Raw genomic sequence first — 19223 nt, forward strand, 5'->3', positions numbered from 1 at the left:
AATGAAAATTCTTATAATTTACTCACCCGCAGACCATCCCAGATGTGTATGTCTTTCCTCCTTCTGAAGATCACAAATGAAGAACACAAATGAAGATTTTTAGAAGAATAACTTTTTTTACTGATAAGCATTGTTAAGGCCATGTTGAATGTGTGCCTGTATAAGTAAGAGTCTGTGATAAATTATTTATTTTAAGATTGTGTGGGTTTGTTTTGATATGGGGATCAGGTATTCATTTTATTTGTTCAGGTCTTCGAAAAAAGACTTAAGTCTTCAATTGGATTTTAAATACTCTGCAGCAACCCTGCATATGTATCTAACATAATCCCGTATTTTCAGTTAGCAGAATTATGAGCTAATATTTCCATTTGGGGTCACCATTGCCCTGTTCTGGTCTGATTTTTAGTCGTACATCTCTTATGGATCATTCACACTTTTAAGAACATTACTTTGTTTAATTTTAAAGGAAAGGATAAGGATATTACATATGGCTTCTGAAGTTTTTCTTATTATACTTTAATCTTAACTAATAATTTGGGTTTAGTTTAAAGAATTGTGAACTGCACCGTGAATTCAGTATTATGAACCAAACCAAATTGTGAGATGAGTGAATCGCTACACGCCTATCGTTCAGCCCTCTGACAGAAGATAAGTCTCTGAGGGGAACAGGGCATAGGGACGATCACTTCTGAAAAAGGCTGCTACTGACAATTATTTTGATAATCGATTAATCTAACGATGAATGATTGGAATGATTATTCTGCGATTATTGTTAAACTTAAGCGATTATTCAGCTTGTGCCCTGACTTAAAATGTTGTATTAAAGGTGCTTACTAACAATAAAGAGGACAAAATCATCTTTTAAAAATAACTCTAAATGACAATCATTGAATTAAAGTGGAAAAAAAACTTTTTATTAAGTTTAATTCAGTAAAGAAATTCACTGCAAAATCCTATTGTTCTCAAGAGTTTTTGTCATTTCCATGTAAAATTGTCTAAAAATACATTATACAATATATGTTTACTTGAGAAGCAACATATAAAATATTAAGACTTGCTTTCAGAGAATGTATCTTAAATATGTGTATTTTGTATGTACGTGTTATTTTTTCACTTGGTTATACTTCTGCGGGTGCAGTACATACAATATATACTTGTGTTCAAAATCTATTCTCTACAAGCAAGTACAAATATCTTCGATGCCGCTTCTCAGGTGAATGCATCCTTTTTTTTTTTTTTTTTTTTTAAGGATTTTAAGATATTTTTAAATATTTATATTTTTAAAATTGTATTCAACATTCTAAGATGAAATGTTTTTCTTCTACAGTATAGCTGCAAAATGTACATTGTTTTAAAGGAGTTTTAGATATTTGTATTGAAAACCAGCCAAAACAAATCAAAAACGCCCATTATACACTGCAACAAAATACGAAGACTACCCTCTCACCTTTTTGTTCACTTCAATAAATATTTTATATCCCCCTTTCTGCCAATTTGGCATGCCCAATTCCCACTACTTACTAGGTCCACGTGGTGGCATGGTTACTTCAATCTGGGTGGCGGAGGACAAGTCTCTGTTCCTTCTGAGACAGTCAATCCGCGCATCTTATCACGTGGCTGGTCATGCATGACACTGAAGACTCTGCACGTGGAGACTCATGCTATTTTCCGCGATCCTCGCACAGATTACCACATGCCCCATTGAGAGCGAAAACCACTTAATCATGACCAAGAGGAGGTTACTCTATCCTCCCTAGCAACTGGGCCAATTTGGCCGCTTGGAAGACCTGGCTAGAGTCACTCAGAAGAGCTACCCAGCTACCCCCACATCCATCTTTAACTCACAAACAACAAACTCTCTCTTATTAATAAAGCCGTGTATTGCCAATTTTCTTCACAATAAGAAATGCACAGTGATGTATACTACGATTCAATAATTGCAAACCATCATGTTATAATCTAGCTACAGAAAGCGTGCTCTATGGATGAGCGTCCCTGCGACAGAGTGTGCCTCAGACGGGTGCAGTTTCAATCTCTCCCCCTTAGATCGGGACACTTTGCGTGACTCATAGAAGAGGCATTAAACATAACTGCATTTAAGATGTAATGCCAGAGTGTTTCCTTTAAAGACGCTCGACACATGTTTTGCTTCAGCGGATCGGCAGCTCCACTTATTCCACAACAAGAGTGCTTCTGTATTTACTTATTTTGTATTTTTGCATTATAATTCCCTCATACTTTGCGATCTACATCAACTGAAGCTGTTTGGAAAGTTTACAGTGCATCCGGCCTCTGAGCTGTTTTCTCCCTCTCCTCAATCAGGCACGAATTGGAGTGCTCCTCTCGCTCAATGTTAAATGAGATCAAACGACAATTCGACAAATAATTTTTGGCGACAATATTTTACTTCTCGTTTCAGCCCTAATTCTGAATAGAACACACTTATCATGTATGTGTTCAAATGTTACAGGGCAGCCAAAGCAGTGCAAATCTCTTTAAGGTAATACAGACATTGACTTTCCTCACCCAAAGAGATGCGCTACCATGTGGTTTGACATACCGGCTGCGAGCCACCACAAAGCGATAAGGTATTGAATGTCTCATGCAAATTTGGGACGCTTGAGCAATTTGAGCGCTGCAATACTAAACATGTCCAAAACTTTTATTCTTCCATATGGGCATAGCAATGTCTGCCAAAATACAGTAAGTCCTGCTAAAACGTGACCGTTGTAAACCCTAGCAGGAACAATCACTGCATATGCCATCTCCTGTTTTTTAATACATTGTCTGTGATGAAATTGTTAATATTTGGATATTGCCCTCATGGACATAAACAATGGCACAACATCCATTGCTAAACTGTCACGCACTGTCAATATACGCAAGATTGCATCATCACTATGACAACTAATATGGCCGTGCAAGCAAAAAGCATGCTAAAAAAAAAGTATGCTTACACATACAAGGAATTTGTCTTGGTGAAAATAAGAGGCGAATAGAAAATGTAAGTTTATAGAAATGCACAATAAGACAATGAATACATGCAATGAAACAAATACAAATCTGTTATACAGATAGTTCAAGGTAATATAATGACTGAAGAGGTAGGATATGGGGGATAAACATACAGTTGTATTCAGAAGTTTACATATACCTTATTCAAATATATTTAAACTCAGTTTTTCACAATTTACACACATTTTTCACATTTAATCGTAGAAAACATTCCCTGTCTTAGGTAAGTTAGGATCACAACTTTATTTTAGAATCTGAAATGTCAGAATAATAGTAGAGAGAATTATTTATTTCATCACATTACCAGTTGGTCAGAGGTTTACATACTATTTGGTAGCATTGCCTTTAGATTGATTAACTTGGGTCAGATGTTTTGGGGAGCCTTCCACAATTTTCTCACAGTAAGTTGCTGGAATTTTGGCCCATCCTCCAGACAGAACTGGTGTACTGAGTCTGGATTGTAGGCCTCCTTGCTCGCAAATGCATTTTCAGTTCTGGCCAAAAATTCAGGGCTTTGTGATGGCCACTCCGATACCTTGGATTTGTTGTCCTTTAGCCATTTTGCCACTACTTTGGAGGTATGATTGGGGTCGTTGTCCATTTGCAAGACCCATTTGTGACCAAGCTTTAACTTCATTGCTTTTGTCTTGAGATGTTGCTTCAATATATCCACATCATTTTCCTTCATGATGCCATCTATTTTGTGAAGTGCACCAGTCCCTCCTGCAACAAAGCACACCCACAACATAATTCTGCCACATCCAAGCTTCATAGTTGGGATAGTGTTGTTCGGCTTGTAAGCTTCACCCTTTTTCCTCCAAGCATAACGATGGTCATTATGGCCAAAAGTTACATTTTTGTTTCATCAGACCAGAGGAAATTTCTACAAAAAGTAATATCTTTGTCCCCATGTGCACTTGCACACTGTAGTCTGGCTTTTTTATAGCAGTTTTGAAGCATTGGCTTCTTCCTTGCTGAGCAGCCTTTCTGGTTATGTTGATACAGGACTCGTTTTACTGTGGCTATAGATACTTGTCTACCTGCTTCCTCCAGCATCTTCACAAGGTCCTTTGCTGCTGTTCAGGGATTGATTTGCACTTTTCGCACAAAACTACATCTCTGACACAGAATGCATCTCCTTCCTGAGCGGTATGATGGCTGCATGATCCCATGGTGTTTATACTTGCGTACTATTGTTTTTATAGATGAATGTGGTACCTTCAGATGTTTGGAAATTGCTCCTAATGATAAACCAGACTTGTGGAGGTTGACAAATGTTTTTATCTGAGGTATTTGCTTATTATATTTGATTTTCCCATTATGTCAAGAAAGAGGCACTGAGTTTGAAGGTAGGCCTTAAAATGCATCCACAGGTACCTCCTATCAGATGCTAATTGTTTACAGGCTTGACATCATTTTCTGGAATTTTCCAAACTACTAAGGCACAGTTAACTTGGTATTTAAACTTCTGTCCCACTGGAATTGTGATCTAGTCAATTAAAAGTGAAACAATCTGTCCGTAAACAATTTTTGGAAAAATTACTCATGTCATGCACTAAGTAGGTGTCCTAAATGACTTGCCAAAACTAAAGTTTGCTAATATTAAAAACTGTGGAGTGGTTAAAAAAATTGTTTTAATGACAACCTAAGTATAGTTAAACTTCTGACTTCAACTGTAAATAGACTAAGATATGAATTGCTCAATAGAGCAGTTTTAACTGTTCATAAGATGGATGGCCTGAGGGGGAAAAAGCTGTTCTTGTTCCTGACGGTTCTGGTGCTCTGTGCATCTCAGATTATCTTGTTTTAGCCACACTAATTGCTTTTGTCAGTGCGTTTCTGGCCTAAGTGTACAAGATGGTGCAATGGCGCAATTGAGTGAAATGATCAGAACTGTAACATGTCTGAACTCTTGCTGCAGGTGGAGGAGGAACTCTTGGAGCAGGAGTTTCTTGAGCGCTGTTTCCAAGAGATGTTGGAGGAGGAGGATCAAGATTGGTTTATTCCTTCCAGAGACCTTCCCCCTGGAGTGGGGCAGATCCAACAACAGCTCAGTGGCCTCTCAGTCAGTGATGGAAATGCAGAAGACATTGCAGTGAGTATTACAATGTAATTTTGAAACTTGATTTACAGGTATTATGACTGATGCTAATATCACTCCCTTAATAGAAACTACTTTGATGTCAATAAAAATGAAATCCTTAATTGCCGATACATTGCCACAACATACATTTGTCAGGTGTGTTACAGCCAGTTTCAGATTTAGTTGTTGATCTAGCTCTACTGAACCGATCATACCACTCTCATTGTATGCTACCTAATAATCACTGCATTTATCACAAATTGTATACATTTTGTTTGTCATATTCCCCCACCTCATAACGTTCTCTTTTCTTTCCCAGCGCAAGAGCAGCTTGAACCCAGAGGCCAAGGAGTTTGTTCCAGGCATGAAATATTAGAGACCCTTCTGTTAGGGGCTCCTTTATAGAGACTTTATGTGACCTCTGTTTGCCAGAGGTCACCCTCACACATACTTCGATCTTACTGGGGTTGTGTGGGGCTTGATGGGGTGGGGCTTGTGGGTGGGGGGTACTGGATGCTCTTCTATAAGCTTTTTATTTCCGTCTGTCTCCATGTATAATGTGGGCGGGTTAATCATTGTAATGTTCCTATTGGACCGCTGCAGATTGTGGCTAGTTCTCCTGGAAGATCGTTGTGTTAATCTCAGAGGATCAGTTTTGTGATTTCCACTATTGTGATAGAGACTAGCAGTTTGTCCCTGTGTCATTGCCATTTTCTTTTTTTCAGTCTTTTATTTTCTTTAGAAGGCCGTTTGGTGGGGAGGCGTGTCATTAGAGTGGGAGGGAGGGAATAGGACTGGGTCAGAGGAAACCTGACAGTTTAAAGGACCGTTGGCAGGTGGACCATTCGATGGACAGAAATGGTGGCAGCTGACAACCTTTGAGGGATTTTCACAGAAACACTTTTCCTGTTTCTTTTCTCCTTCCTCCATTGAAGTTCTGTCACAGTGTGCAACATGCATTAACAAAAATGGAAAAAAACAAATAAAAGAAGCAGGTTCCCTCCTGGACATTTTTTTCTGTCCCTTGATGTCTTCATATTTGTGTATTTAAAATAATCTAAAGCTCCAGAAATGTCAAAGTTGGGGTTTTTGTTTTCTTTCTCACCCATGTAACATGCATATTTAACTTGGCTAGGACAACTTCATCTTTCCTGTACATTTATAGAAGCATTACTTATTTGAACCTACATGCTGTCCTTTTCCATGAAAAGACCTCCATCATGACTTGCCATGCAGTATTTTAGAGAAAAGGATACTAAATGGGTCCTAAACAAATTTTTGTGATGCATAAGTTGACAAAAACAAAGTTTTTTTTTTTTTTCATGTGATATTTAGTCTGGATGTCTTGAAAGTTGGGTAACCCTGCAGTAATTTAACTCAGTAAGTGTTTTAATTGAGTTGTTAATGTATAATCGATAAACTGCACAATTGGGCAGTTTTAAAAATAACACCTGTACATACCTGTACATTGCTTGCCAAACAACCAATGTTTAAAACAGAAGGGGAACGAAGATTAAAAGTGAAAAATTAAGAAAAAACTTGAAGAAACCAGGCTCAGCTGGGGGAATCAATTCCATTTTGTCTAAAAAGCATAATCCTAATATAGAATCGGTCATGTATTATTCAAGTAGATTAAATGATGCAACTTTTTGGTAGGCATTGTTTAAAACTAAACGGTATCAGTTGAACTAAGATGAATGATTTTGTGCCTTTGAAGTCCATCCCAAAGTGGGTGCAGGTAGATGCAGCGTCCCCTGGTTTTTGGTTGGCAAAGGCTTTAGATGGCAGCAACCTAATGTCTATGTATTCTATTGTAAGAGAACAAAGTTATACAAACTGTGGTCAGTGAAGTTTTTACTGCCTAACATCTTTTGTGCTCATTAAAGGAAAGAAAATCATATTGGCTTGGAATGTCATGAGGGTGATTAATTTACATTTTTTAGTTAATTATCTATATGAAGTGTAAGGTCCTACTGTATGTCTCCTTGGACACTTGAAGTCTGGCTCATACTGCTGTAGGTTTTCTTAGCTATTGAAATACCCTGGCGCTCAAGGGACAGCAGTAACTGCAAAACTTTAGAATTGGGAAGAATAAATGATTTTGATCTATCCAGATCAAACCATTTGCCAGTTCACCTGATTGTCTTACACCAGTATTTTCAAGTATGCGGGTATTGTATGTTACATAATAATTTTTAATGAACGCATTATATTATAGAATAAATGGTCAGCAATATCAATCGGTGAAAGTTCCAGGCAGAATACTTTGTTGGCTGCTTTGAATTTGGGGATTTTCTCAGTGTGTGTTTGATTGTAAATGGTTACTTCATTGAATGGCATGTCCAAAGCCACAAACACTCAGAGAGGCCATGTAAGAATTTTTATGTATAGTTGGAGTTGGACAAACTGGCAAATTTTCATGGTATGATGATTTTCATGCCAAGAATTGTGTATTTGCTAAGCACCATATTTGGATTACCCAGGTCATACAGATAGAGAGCTAAGTGTTGGGCCATAAGTATTCTCCAGCCTGATTGTCATAGCGAAACTGCTACACCTTTTTTGTGCAAGGAATTTGCCTTTTCCCCTCATAAGGGAAAATATATATTTTTCTTTGTGGATCATTTGTCATTAAACTGTAAGTGCTGCGTCACATTGTCCTCCCCAGTTTTTGTACACATTTAATTTGTCAGTTTAAGCCTTTTAGTGTCTGTTGACATTGATATAGCTATTTTTGATTGCATGACTCTTTAACAATGTAATTAACCATGATTTGGCCATGATCAAGATGGACAATTTGTAGATCTCTCACATTCAAAATATTAATTGTCTCTGCATTATTTCCATCACATTCTCTGTCCAGGCGTTGCCTAAAAGTTTGGCCGGAGGTCTGCTGATTCAACAATTGAGTGATGTCAAAGGATGATGACAGGGTTTATATAGGCCTTCTTGATCCTTCATTAAGTACTTGTAAGTTGTATTTACATGAATAGCTGTTTATGCAATCGCTCAGTTTAACACACATTTGTGCATTCGGTAACACTAATGAATGTGTCTGTCTGTGAGGGTGCATGAGTTTATGTCTGCCTGCCAGTCTGTGCATGTACATACAGTGCGTTACGAAATGTGGATTGGAGACTGCAGTCGGTATTCCGAAGGTCTGCCCCAAACGTGCTTGGCATGCCTGCCCTGATCTGAAGGCTGCTAGAGATGCAAGTACATGAATTACTATAATTTACGTATATTACACAATGAAAGCTATATAAGTATAATTAACTATAAGTCATTATTTTAGTCTGTTTAACCCTCTATTTACCACATTAGATAGATTTTCTTTTTTTAAATACATTTTTATGTGTGATGTTGCATCTAAACCACCAAAGGTGATGACCTTTGACCCTTACCTATAGTTGTGCATGACTATCCTCTGTATATGTCATTGCTGTTTCTTTTTAAAAATAAGAACAGTAATTCGAAGTGGGTGACAAAAGTGGGGAAGCACCAAGTGGTCTATCTCTAAAATATCTACCTCCATCTTTAATTACAGGAAATTCAGGCAGGTAACAAATTGTATTTTTTTATTTTAAGTTATGTAATGTTAGTAAGTTCATAACAATTGTTGTAAATTAATTGTTTAAAAAGGACATACTCTTTGCTCACCAACACATTTTTATTGACTTACATTGATTTTCAATCCTAAAGGCATAGTTACCAGAGGGTTCATTTATATGTCCATCATGTTATTTATATAAGATTTTATCAGTGGTGTAACTGGCTCTTTATTTCTGGTGGAACATAATCAGTTGTTAAAGCCTCTATTAGGTCACATACAAACTTCCTTAGTCATTTCAAATCAAGCAAATATGCATTCAAAACATCCATGTTGATTGGCCTAAGGCAGTGGATATTATCTCACACAACTCACATGAATGACATAGTATAGTATAGTATAGTATAGTATAATAAAACTAATCACAAACTAAAGATACACAGACAGGCCAGCCTCAAGCTGACTACATGAGAACAAAAATATAGATTCAACATAACAGATCTTGTTATATTGCAAAATCATTGCAGGTGCCATTTGTAAGGAAGGTGTAACAAGTTCAATTTGTTACAATACATTAACATGAATTTACATTCTCTTAACATAACGTAAATTTGTGGGCATGTGATTCGAGTTCCTAGTGGTATAAAAGTGGTAATAAGTTTAGCTGTTAATTAGTTTCATACATTTCAAATAATAATTATTCTAAACTGAGAGATTATCCACGTTTCAACACGAGTATAAATTCCAAACACTAGCTGTCATTTTTTCTGGTGGTGGAGGTGGAGTCTAGGTTTGCACTTACTCTACCTGGTGTAAAAGGCTTGATAATATCATGAATGAACAGTTTAGGGAGGTCACACATTGTCCTGTGAATGGATAACCTTTTCTAAAAGGGATTTAAAATAAAAAATAAATTATATTTATAAAGCAATTTTCTGACCTGCCAGAGATTTTTTAAATGAAGCCTTAAAACAGACATGGACACTCACGGAAAACAAGGTGACGTTTACCTACAGCACCAGAGATATGGTGAGGTAAGGCTTCAAAGGAATGTTGTCATCTATTTAAATTTTTTTGTTATTGAAAACAGTTATTTTAGAATACGTTTGCCCATTTGAGTCATTAACCTTCATTTGAGTCATTAACCTGCGAATCACTTGCAATCTCAAATGTTATGAATAAAATAGTCTGGATTATTCTTTTTAATGTCAGATCAGCAAAGGTTTGGGAGAACAAGAGTGTTTAGTTGTCAAAACCTTTTGCCATGAGTTAACTGTCTTAGTAATGCTAGTTTGGTAGTTTTTGCTGGTTTCTGGTATTCACAAAAAGGAGAAACCAAACACATTAAAAAGCGGTACCCTGAATTGTTACCTTAAGGAACAATTTCTTCCTGATCTAACTCTTAAAACTGTTTTTGTGATTGTGACAAAGAATTCAGGTTGATTCTGTGATGTAAAAAACATATTTTTGACTTTAATCACACAAGTTAATCTAGATGTTACCACATGAAGCACATTTTTAAGTTAACTTTTTTAGTGGAGAACTGTACTATAGGAAAAATATGATTTTAAACCTTATTGCATATGCTTGGATCTTTTTAATTGAATTCGGCACTTAAATGTTCAGCATGCTCCCCTCTTTTACCATTACAAGTCTTATGGTCAAACTTCCTCTTGTAAGGTTATGTTCTGGTATGAGATTGCCTCTACATGTTGAAACTTGATGTGCACATTTCAGTTCTCGCTTTGCATAAGAAGGCACATTCCATTGACGAAAGACACGCCCTCATGAGAGCACCTACGGTCAGGTTCTACCTTAAACAAACACACACAGCACATGCGAGGTACTGTAATTGAGGGATGGGCTGAATGTGTCATTTGCTTACAACCACACCTCCAATGCGTGGTCCCTAGTGTCTAACAAATCTTCTTTTTTAAAAAATACAACAATGTGGAATCCAGAGATTTGTCTGTCAGTTTCACACTGATGTAAAAATTTGATAATTCTATCTGATCAGTACAGAAAAACAGGTCATAAAAATGTAAGGGTGCTGTCGTTAATGTTTCATTATTAAAATAAATAGAATTGTATAGTTAGATTCATTGCATTTTCCCTTTGATTTCTATTTGTGATCACCAGAAGTGGAAGCGGTATTGGCTGGCCCTTCATCCAGCTAGTCGGCATGGCGTTGCACGGTTAGAATTGTCAGAGGCTGCTAAGGAACGTTCAGCTGTGGTCGTCAGGCGGCATCCAGAGAGAAAAGTTGTCCGTCTGGACGACTGTGTGACTGTCGTCAAGTTGCCTCCTCATGCAGAGGCTTGTCCAAGGGAAAACATGGCTGCCTTTTGTGTGGAGACAAAAGACAAGAGGCTGGTGTTTGCAGCAGAGAAGGAAAGCTGTGGAGAATGGGTGAAGTTATTATGTAACATTGCCTTTCAGGTGAGGACTGTGAATTTGTGGATTTTGTGCCCAAGGAAAAATAAAAATGGAGTGTTAAGTTTCTATTTAATCTATATATCCTTTACCCAGTCTGTGTTCTTTCTGTATGTCACAGAAACACAGTAAAAGTGGCACACACTCTGTCCCTCGCATGGAGGACAATCACATCTACATGTCCAGAGAACAACGTAAGTCCAAACAGAAGTCAAAAGGATCCGACCAATATGCTTTCATCCTGTCTATCCTGAAAGACTAAATCTACCCATTTTTTTCCATACTTGATGCAGATCTGGTTAGAACCTTCATTAAATGGAAGACAAAACCACTAATTTAGTGTTATGTTAAATCAGCTTGTTTGCAATTCTTCCTTTTTTATTCTTACTGTATCTTACAGCATAAATCAATCAATTCAATGCCCTTTTCATTGCAGTGTGCGAGTTCAAAGTGGTTGTGTCGCAGACTGAGGCATCAGTTTGTTGTGGCCTGAAAGGACAGTACTGGCTGCAAGCTGGTGAGGACATATTGGTGCTTCAAGATCTAGGGACCAGGAAGACAGTTTTGGAGTGGCCATATAAGCTGCTACGTCGCTATGGACGAGATAAGGTCAGCAGTAACCATGGCCTTGATAAATTGTGGGACCACTAGATAAGTTTTGAATATTTATACAGATGTATTCCTAGCCTGATCACATGCAAAGTCTTGATAATAGTTACAGATGGGGAAATTGTTAAAATCGTACGAGTTGGTTCGTACAAAAGAGTACAACGTTACTTAAATAGCGAAAAATAAACAAACCAACAAGCGATGTTATAAATTTTGCCTAAGTTTAACCTCAAACATAAACCTAAACATAAAGTGTAATGCCTTATATAAACCCAATCCTAACCATGATTTAAATAGGAAAATACATTTTGTGTACCATGGAAAAAAGAAAGCACTGGGGTTTGGAAAGAGACCAGGGAAGCGTGTTACAGATTATAGCCTACATTAGTCATTACTATTGCATAAATAAATATGGAATGAGGAAAAAAGGGGACGGATATGAATTTAGCGAAAAATGTGATGCCTGTATTGTATCAATTTAAAATTCTGTTTGTTTATTGGTTGGTGTAAATGGGAATCAAAGTTGTACATTCTCATACAAGCCAAGTAGTATGGTATCTTATGATTTCACCATCTAATTCAAATTATTCAGAGTCGTTGGTATTACTAATATTTGGTTTACAGTATTACTAAGGGACTAAAAATAGAATTGCTTATATATAAGTTTATTTATTATATATATAAGTACTTACCAATGTCATAGGCAGGAGTTTGCAATGTAGTAAACAATAGTTAGGTCTATTTCACACATATTGCGTCAGCAGGGCGTGAGTGATGCATCTGCATGACTTCAACAGTAATTGTGTGTAGAACATTCACACTTGCAGCATGTCTGCCGCATAACAGTACTCAGAATATGAAGTCATTACCCTTAATTGAATTTGCAAGCAATTTGATTTTGTTCATTCAGATTAAGTCAGTTGCATTGAGCCAACATAATTTAGTTAAATTAGGTCAAATCAATATACTACAGTAGTAACATAATCAAATAGATTAAGTAAACGTAATCAAGTTATGACAAAATGTTATAGTATTGTGTTGCTTTAGTTCATTTTAATTAAGTAAACTGAACAACCAACAAAAATCCTTTTTTTTTTTTTGTGAGAGCTGAAGCTCTATACATAATAAAGTGATTTCTTGGGACACAGTTTTTCCTTTAATATTGGCATAAATTGGTTATCAGAACTGAGTTGGCTATTAAAGGGATAGTTCACCCAAAAATGACAATTATCTGATTATTTACTCACCCTCGTGATATCACAGGTGTGTATGACTTTCTTTCTTCACCAGAACACATTTGAAGAAAAACAACTTGGCTCAGTAGGTCCATAAAATGCAAGTGAATGGAGATTGACCTACTCAGCTAAGATTATTTTCTATTTTTCTTCAAATGTATTCTGGTGAACAAAGAAAGTTATACACACCTGGGATATCATGAGGTTGAGTAAATAATCAGAGAATTATAATTTTGGGGTGACCTATCCCTTTAAGAACTATTCCAAATTTGAACATCATGAAATATAATTTAGATAAGAAGATTAAAACTACATCTAAATGGTAATTAATTTAAACAGAACCCAAACCTCAAATTAAAGCATATAACTGTTTAATCGTTTGAATTCGGTCAAATTTACCAAGTAGAAACTGCCTGTCACTACTTATTTAACTTGCATCAAGCCTAAAACTGATGTCTGTATTTCATGTTGCTTCTTAAATGCCTATATTGCAAAAATTAATGTTAACCGTTTTACATGTTTGCTGTGCCTTTTTGATTTTCTGTGCATACAAATGCATAAATATAAAGACATGCATATCATTTTTGGTTGTTTTTCTGACTGTTCTTCTCTAGATGCTGTTTTCAATAGAGGCTGGAAGACGTTGCGAGTCAGGCCCTGGAACCTTTATTTTTGAGACCAGTCAGAGTGAAGAGATACTCCGCCTTACTGAGTCAGCCATTCGACAACAGAAGAGCCTCACTGTTTCTGGAGGCAGGAACTCGCCACATTCTCCACGTTCTCATTCTCCTCGTTCACCCTTGCCCAAATGCCCTGAAAGCTTCCCTCTGCTAGATGCTGAGAGCAACAACAGCCCTGATCGCAGGGGAGTCAGCGAGAGTGTGTACTCTAATCATGCTGGTGCTCTTGTTACAAACATTCATGCTTTGTCAAATCCTGTAAATATGGAACCTACAAGTCCAATTGGCTTAAATGAATCTTTGTATGTAAAATCTGCAGATTCTGTCAGCTCCTCTAAAAGCACACATTCAGATCCTGTTGGGGGCGCTAATTTGATTGAGCCTGTGTATTCAAATCCAGCTGATTTAATTGCCGGACATGAATCTGTGTATACACAGCCAGCAGATGCCATCATATCGCATCATACTGTAAAGATAGACCAATCTGGGCTACAGTCTGGCATTCCGTCTAATCATGATTCAGAACCAGTGTATTCTGACCCTGCTGATGTTATCCACTTCCGCCCTAAACCTAACAGTTGTGTCCATGTCAGCAAACCTCCAACATTCAACAATCACAAGCAACAAGAGCCTGTGTACTCTGAGGTGTATAATGTCACACAAAGCTCAAGTAAAAAACTAGCCCAGAACATTGAGGAGCCGGTTTATAGTGTACCGGAGTTTGTTACATCCCGAAAAGCTGTTCAGGAAAACCAAGACAATAACTCTGAACAAAACAAAATGCCTGAGATCACAGCCATCTACAGCAAAGTTATGAAACCACCAAAAACTACTCAGCCTCTGCAAGAAAAAAAACAAAGCCAAACACCAGAGATTGTCTGTGAGGACCTTGGAATGATTTAGACTTCATCTTCACAAACTTATAGCTCTTAAATGTCCCACGTTTTTCATATTTGAAATATTATTATTATTATTATCACTGATTTTATTAATTTATTCATTCAATCTTCCAGATGCAGTGGAAAACTGACTGAAAATAAAAAAACTTTGTTGTTTTCCATTAACTGATGCACACCATCATGTTTGATGTACTATGGGTGTTTAACATTTTTGTTTGGTATTTTTGATGTTATGCAAAACATTCAAATCTTTTCTTTTTCAAACTTTAAGTTTAATAAGTCCAGCAATGTATTTTATTACTGTTCTGGTGTACCACAGCAAAATTAATGCTTAAAGAAATAGTTCGCCCAAATATGAAAATTATCTCATCATTTACTCACCCTCGTGCCATCTGTGAATGACTTTCTTTTTTCTGTAGAACAAAAATTATGATTTATAGAAGAATATTTCAGCTCTGTTGGTCCATACAATGCAAATGACTGGTGGACAGAACTTTAAATCTACAAAGAGCACAGAAAGGCAGCATAAAAGCAATCCATACAACTTACGTGGTTAAATCCATGTCTTCTAAATTGATATGATAGGTGTGGGTGAGAAATAGATAATTATTTATGTTAATTTTTACTATATATCTCCACCTTTGACCAGCCCCAACCAGTAGATGGCGATATGCATGAATAATAATACAAAAAAACAAGTATATGAAAAGAGAAAGTGGAGATTTATAGTACTAAAAAAGGACTTAAATCTAGATCTTTTCTTACTCACACCTATCATAGCTATTCAGAAGACTAGGATTAATGCACAGGAGTCGTATGGATTACTTTTATGCTGCCTTTATGTAATTTTGTAGATTCAAAGTTCTGTCCACCATTCATTTGCATTATGAGGACCTGCAGAACTTTGATCAAAATCTTAATTTGTGTTCAGCAGAAAAAAATTCTTTATACACATATGGGGGTGGCATGAGGGTGAGTAAATGATGAGAGCATTTCCATTTTGGGGTGAACTATTAACTATTATTAAATAACAAAAACATTTTTTTTAATATTTTTTTTACTTTTTCTTTTCACTTTAAAACATGAATATAATCATTCCCACTCTCTTTTCCCCAAAATGTTTGGAAGTTCTGGCAAATACCCATTACAAACTTGCAAATGTATCACATGCAAATGAGCTGATGTTGCTGCAGGGTTTGCTACATATTCACCACTTCTAGTGAAGAGCTGCAAACTTGTGGCAATTATTTGCGGTAAAATACAAGCTTGTTTGCCAGAACTATAATTTTTGTAACGGTATTATATAGAGTACTGAACACAGCAATAATACATGTATTTTAAATATCTGCATGAAAAGGTATTAAATATCTTATTATTTGAACTACTGGTAAAGTGTCTAGACAAACTTTGATGTTGGCTTGAAAAAGCCTTGTTTAAAATTGTTTAAAATGTGTACGTTTTAAGATTAAGCTGACAGAAAAGTCAAACAGACAGAAAGTGCATTACTAATTGGTCGCTAGAGTGTTCTGGCTAGTTATTTAGTTAGTTAGTTAGCTGTGCTGGCCCAACCTAATAAGCAACATAAGCGGCTACATATATATAGGGTCCTGTGACCATCAGGGGGCCCCTACCACGGGGTCGTATAAGTGCAAATAGCACTGGCCACACAACCGAGCCAAATGCACGGCAATAGTCTGATGGAGCTAGTTAGTGTAGATAGTTTAGGGTTAGGGTAGGTAGGGCAGTGTAGATTAGTGTAGTGTAGGTAGGGAAGTGTAGGTTAGGATTAGGGTATGTAGTGTAGGTTAGGATTAGGGTAGGTAGTGTAGGTTAGGATTAGGGTAGGTAGGCTATTGTAGGTTAGGATTCAGGTAGGTAGGGTAATGTAGGTTAGGATTAGGGTAGGTAGGGTAATGTAGGTTAGGATTAGGGTATGTAGTGTAGGTTAGGATTAGGGTAGGTAGGCTATTATAGTTTAGGATTAGGGTAGGTAGGTTAGGGTAGGTAGGGTAATGTAGGTTAGGATTAGGGTAGGTAGGGTAGTATAGGTTAGGATTAGGGTATGTAGTGTAGGTTAGGATTAGGGTAGGTAGGGTAGTGTAGGTTAGGATTAGGGTATGTATGGTAGTGTAGGTTAGGATTAGGGTAGGTAGGTTAGGATTAGGGTAGGTAGGCTATTATAGGTTAGGATTAGGGTAGGTAGGGTAATGTAGGTTAGGATTAGGGTAGGTAGGGTAATGTAGGTTAGGATTAGGGTAGGTAGGGTAGTGTAGGTTAGGATTAGGGTAGGTATGGTAGTGTAGGTTAGGATTAGGGTAGGTAGGTTAGGGTAGTGTAGGTTAGGATTAGGGTATGTAGTGTAGGTTAGGATTAGGGTAGGTAGGCTATTGTAGGTTAGGGTAGGTAGGGTAGTGTAGGTTAGGATTAGGTAGGATTAGGTAGGTATGGTAGTGTAGGTTAGGGTAGGTAGGGTATTGTAGGTTAGGATTAGGTTAGGTTAGGTAGGGTAGTGTAGGTTAGGATTAGTGTAGATAGGGTAGTGTAGGTATGGTAGTGTAGGTTAGGATTCTGACAGCGGAGAATGTTACCGTCAGATACTGTTCACCCCATAGAGATCTGTTGGGGGGAAACAGGTCCCTATGGGGAAACAGAGTTCTACACAACAGGTTTTCTTCAGCGGCTCTGCATCTCACGAGCCGGTGGAGAGCGAATGTCATGAAGCGTGCACAGGGATGGGCCACCGTCTCTAGAGCCGTAGGCCTACTCTGCATTTAAAGACAGGACAGGAGTGACGAGACACCATAATGTGACAAATCGGGTGCCTTTCGTCCTGCTGCCAGCAATGTATTTTAATTCTGTCACAATACTTGCTTATCAATTGTCAATTACGGGTAACCTGTAAGTCTGATCAGTAATAAAAGATAAAGTATCCCAGGTCAGAACAGTCTAAGGTCTGTGCCAAGTGTGGTGAATGTAGCTTTAAAGCTCTTAGAGGAGTTACAATTGATCATTTTGGTCTTTGTTTGTAATGATTTTTGAAAACCCTAAACCAGTCTGTAATAAAACATTAATGTTTCTTTGATAGAAAATGTACAGATGGCTTCATGAGCAAACATCTGGCAAAAATCTCAGCCCAATTTAGTCTAATTAAAATATAAACAAGGTAGGCATATAAAGGTTGCTTTATTATAGAAGCACTAGTTCAGATCCAGTCAGAGCAAAAACATTTAAACTCTGTCAAGAAGGCTCGTTGATCCCTGCCCTTTTGAGTATTTCAGTATTGGATTCTTGAAAATGCCTTTCGGTTCCTACAAAGTCAAAGTACGAAACAGTTTAGTCTAAATTAACAAACAAAGCCCTCATGAATTACTTCATTTTGTAAATGTATTGAACTAGATGACAGGCACTGTCGACAGTACATTTGTATGGAAGCCGGTTTCCGCCACAGTTAAATAAAAAAAGGTGATTTTGTAAGTCAATATAATGAGATACTAAGTCATTATTATGAGAAACTTTCTCATAATAATGACTTAGTATCTCGTAATAATGACTTAGTATCTCATAATAATGACTTAGCATCTCATAATAATGACTTAGTATCTCGTAATAATGACTTAGTATCTCGTAATAATGACTTAGTATCTCATAATAATGAGAAACTTTCTCATAATAATGACTTAGTATCTCATAATAATGACTTAGTATCTCATAATAATGACTTAGTATCTCGTAATAATGACTTAGTATCTCGTAATAATGACTTAGTATCTCATAATAATGAGAAACTTTCTCATAATAATGACTTAGTATCTCATAATAATGACTTAGTATCTCGTAATAATGACTTAGTATCTCGTAATAATGACTTAGTATCTCGTAATAATGACTTAGTATCTCATAATAATGACTTAGTATCTCGTAATAATGAGAAACTTTCTCATAATAATGACTTAGTATCTCATAATAATGAGAAACTTTCTCATAATAATGACTTAGTATCTCATAATAATGACTTAGTATCTCGTAATAATGACTTAGTATCTCGTAATAATGACTTAGTATCTCGTAATAATGAGAAACTTTCTCATAATAATGACTTAGTATCTCGTAATAATGAGAAACTTTCTCATAATAATGACTTACTGTGCGCATGCGCAATGTGCTCAGTCAGACGAATTGTGCGTTTCAGATTGAGACGGATCACACAAATGACAACAGCACAACTCTTTTGAAAGTAAGTATAGTTTTATAGCAAGAGGTTTGCAAATAACAACAATTTAGCGCGATGTAAGTGCAGGGCAAGTGTGTTGACTCATGAATCGGTTTCACACCGCAAGCGAGGTGTGCATTATTAAAATACATATATAATAATCTCGTTTATAATACCACAGTTGTTACACCTCAAGACATTTTCAGGTTTTAATTCCTAAAACGCTCTTGTGAGTATAACTACGTTCTTACGTCAGGGATTCAGGGGTGAACCTCACTGTTTTTAGTTCTTCACCTAGGGTCTTGCGTACAAAGTCTCCGTTACGGATTCGAAAGCGTCACTTTAGACCTACTAACGGAGGTTTATTGGAGTAACGTGTGTGTGCGTGCGTATGAGCGCTGGAAAGAAAGTGTTCAGACCTGCGTGTGTACCTGTGGGTTCGAGCTGTTATGAATCAACTGGGGATCGTTTTAACTGTGGATGTGCGCTTGCACACTGTGGTAAAGTTA

The 19223-nt window shown here is 36.9% G+C and overlaps 2 protein-coding genes across 8 annotated transcripts; both read left to right on the forward strand.

Annotated features, from left to right (window-relative positions):
• The first annotated feature begins 4915 nt into the window (after nt 1-4915).
• On the forward strand, nt 4916-6120 carry LOC127651315 (polyadenylate-binding protein-interacting protein 2B-like). The gene is made up of 2 exons (XM_052137097.1): nt 4916-5110; nt 5418-6120. The coding sequence occupies exons 1-2, from the start codon at nt 4916-4918 to the stop codon at nt 5472-5474; spliced, it is 252 nt and encodes an 83-aa protein (XP_051993057.1). The 3' UTR covers nt 5475-6120.
• A 139-nt stretch (nt 6121-6259) lies between these two features.
• On the forward strand, nt 6260-17406 carry LOC127651814 (docking protein 2-like). Of its 7 annotated transcripts, XR_007971618.1 has the most exons (7): nt 6260-8068; nt 8165-8310; nt 10788-11087; nt 11203-11275; nt 11518-11690; nt 13540-16789; nt 16943-17406. XR_007971618.1 is itself a non-coding variant. In XM_052137834.1 (6 exons), exons 1-6 carry the CDS (start codon nt 8011-8013, stop codon nt 14506-14508), a joined length of 1719 nt encoding a protein of 572 aa, XP_051993794.1. In that variant the 5' UTR covers nt 6260-8010; the 3' UTR covers nt 14509-16927. The 7 variants fall into 7 exon arrangements, 6 of the variants coding, with proteins under 6 accessions (XP_051993794.1, XP_051993800.1, XP_051993796.1 ...); XM_052137834.1 differs by lacking the exon at nt 16943-17406 and having other exon boundaries at nt 13540-16927; XM_052137840.1 differs by lacking the exons at nt 8165-8310; nt 16943-17406 and having other exon boundaries at nt 8028-8068; nt 13540-16927.
• Nucleotides 17407-19223: the final 1817 nt, after the last annotated feature.

The sequence above is a fragment of the Xyrauchen texanus genome, chromosome 11 (assembly GCF_025860055.1).
Source record: "Xyrauchen texanus isolate HMW12.3.18 chromosome 11, RBS_HiC_50CHRs, whole genome shotgun sequence".
Taxonomy (NCBI): Eukaryota; Metazoa; Chordata; class Actinopteri; order Cypriniformes; family Catostomidae; genus Xyrauchen; species Xyrauchen texanus.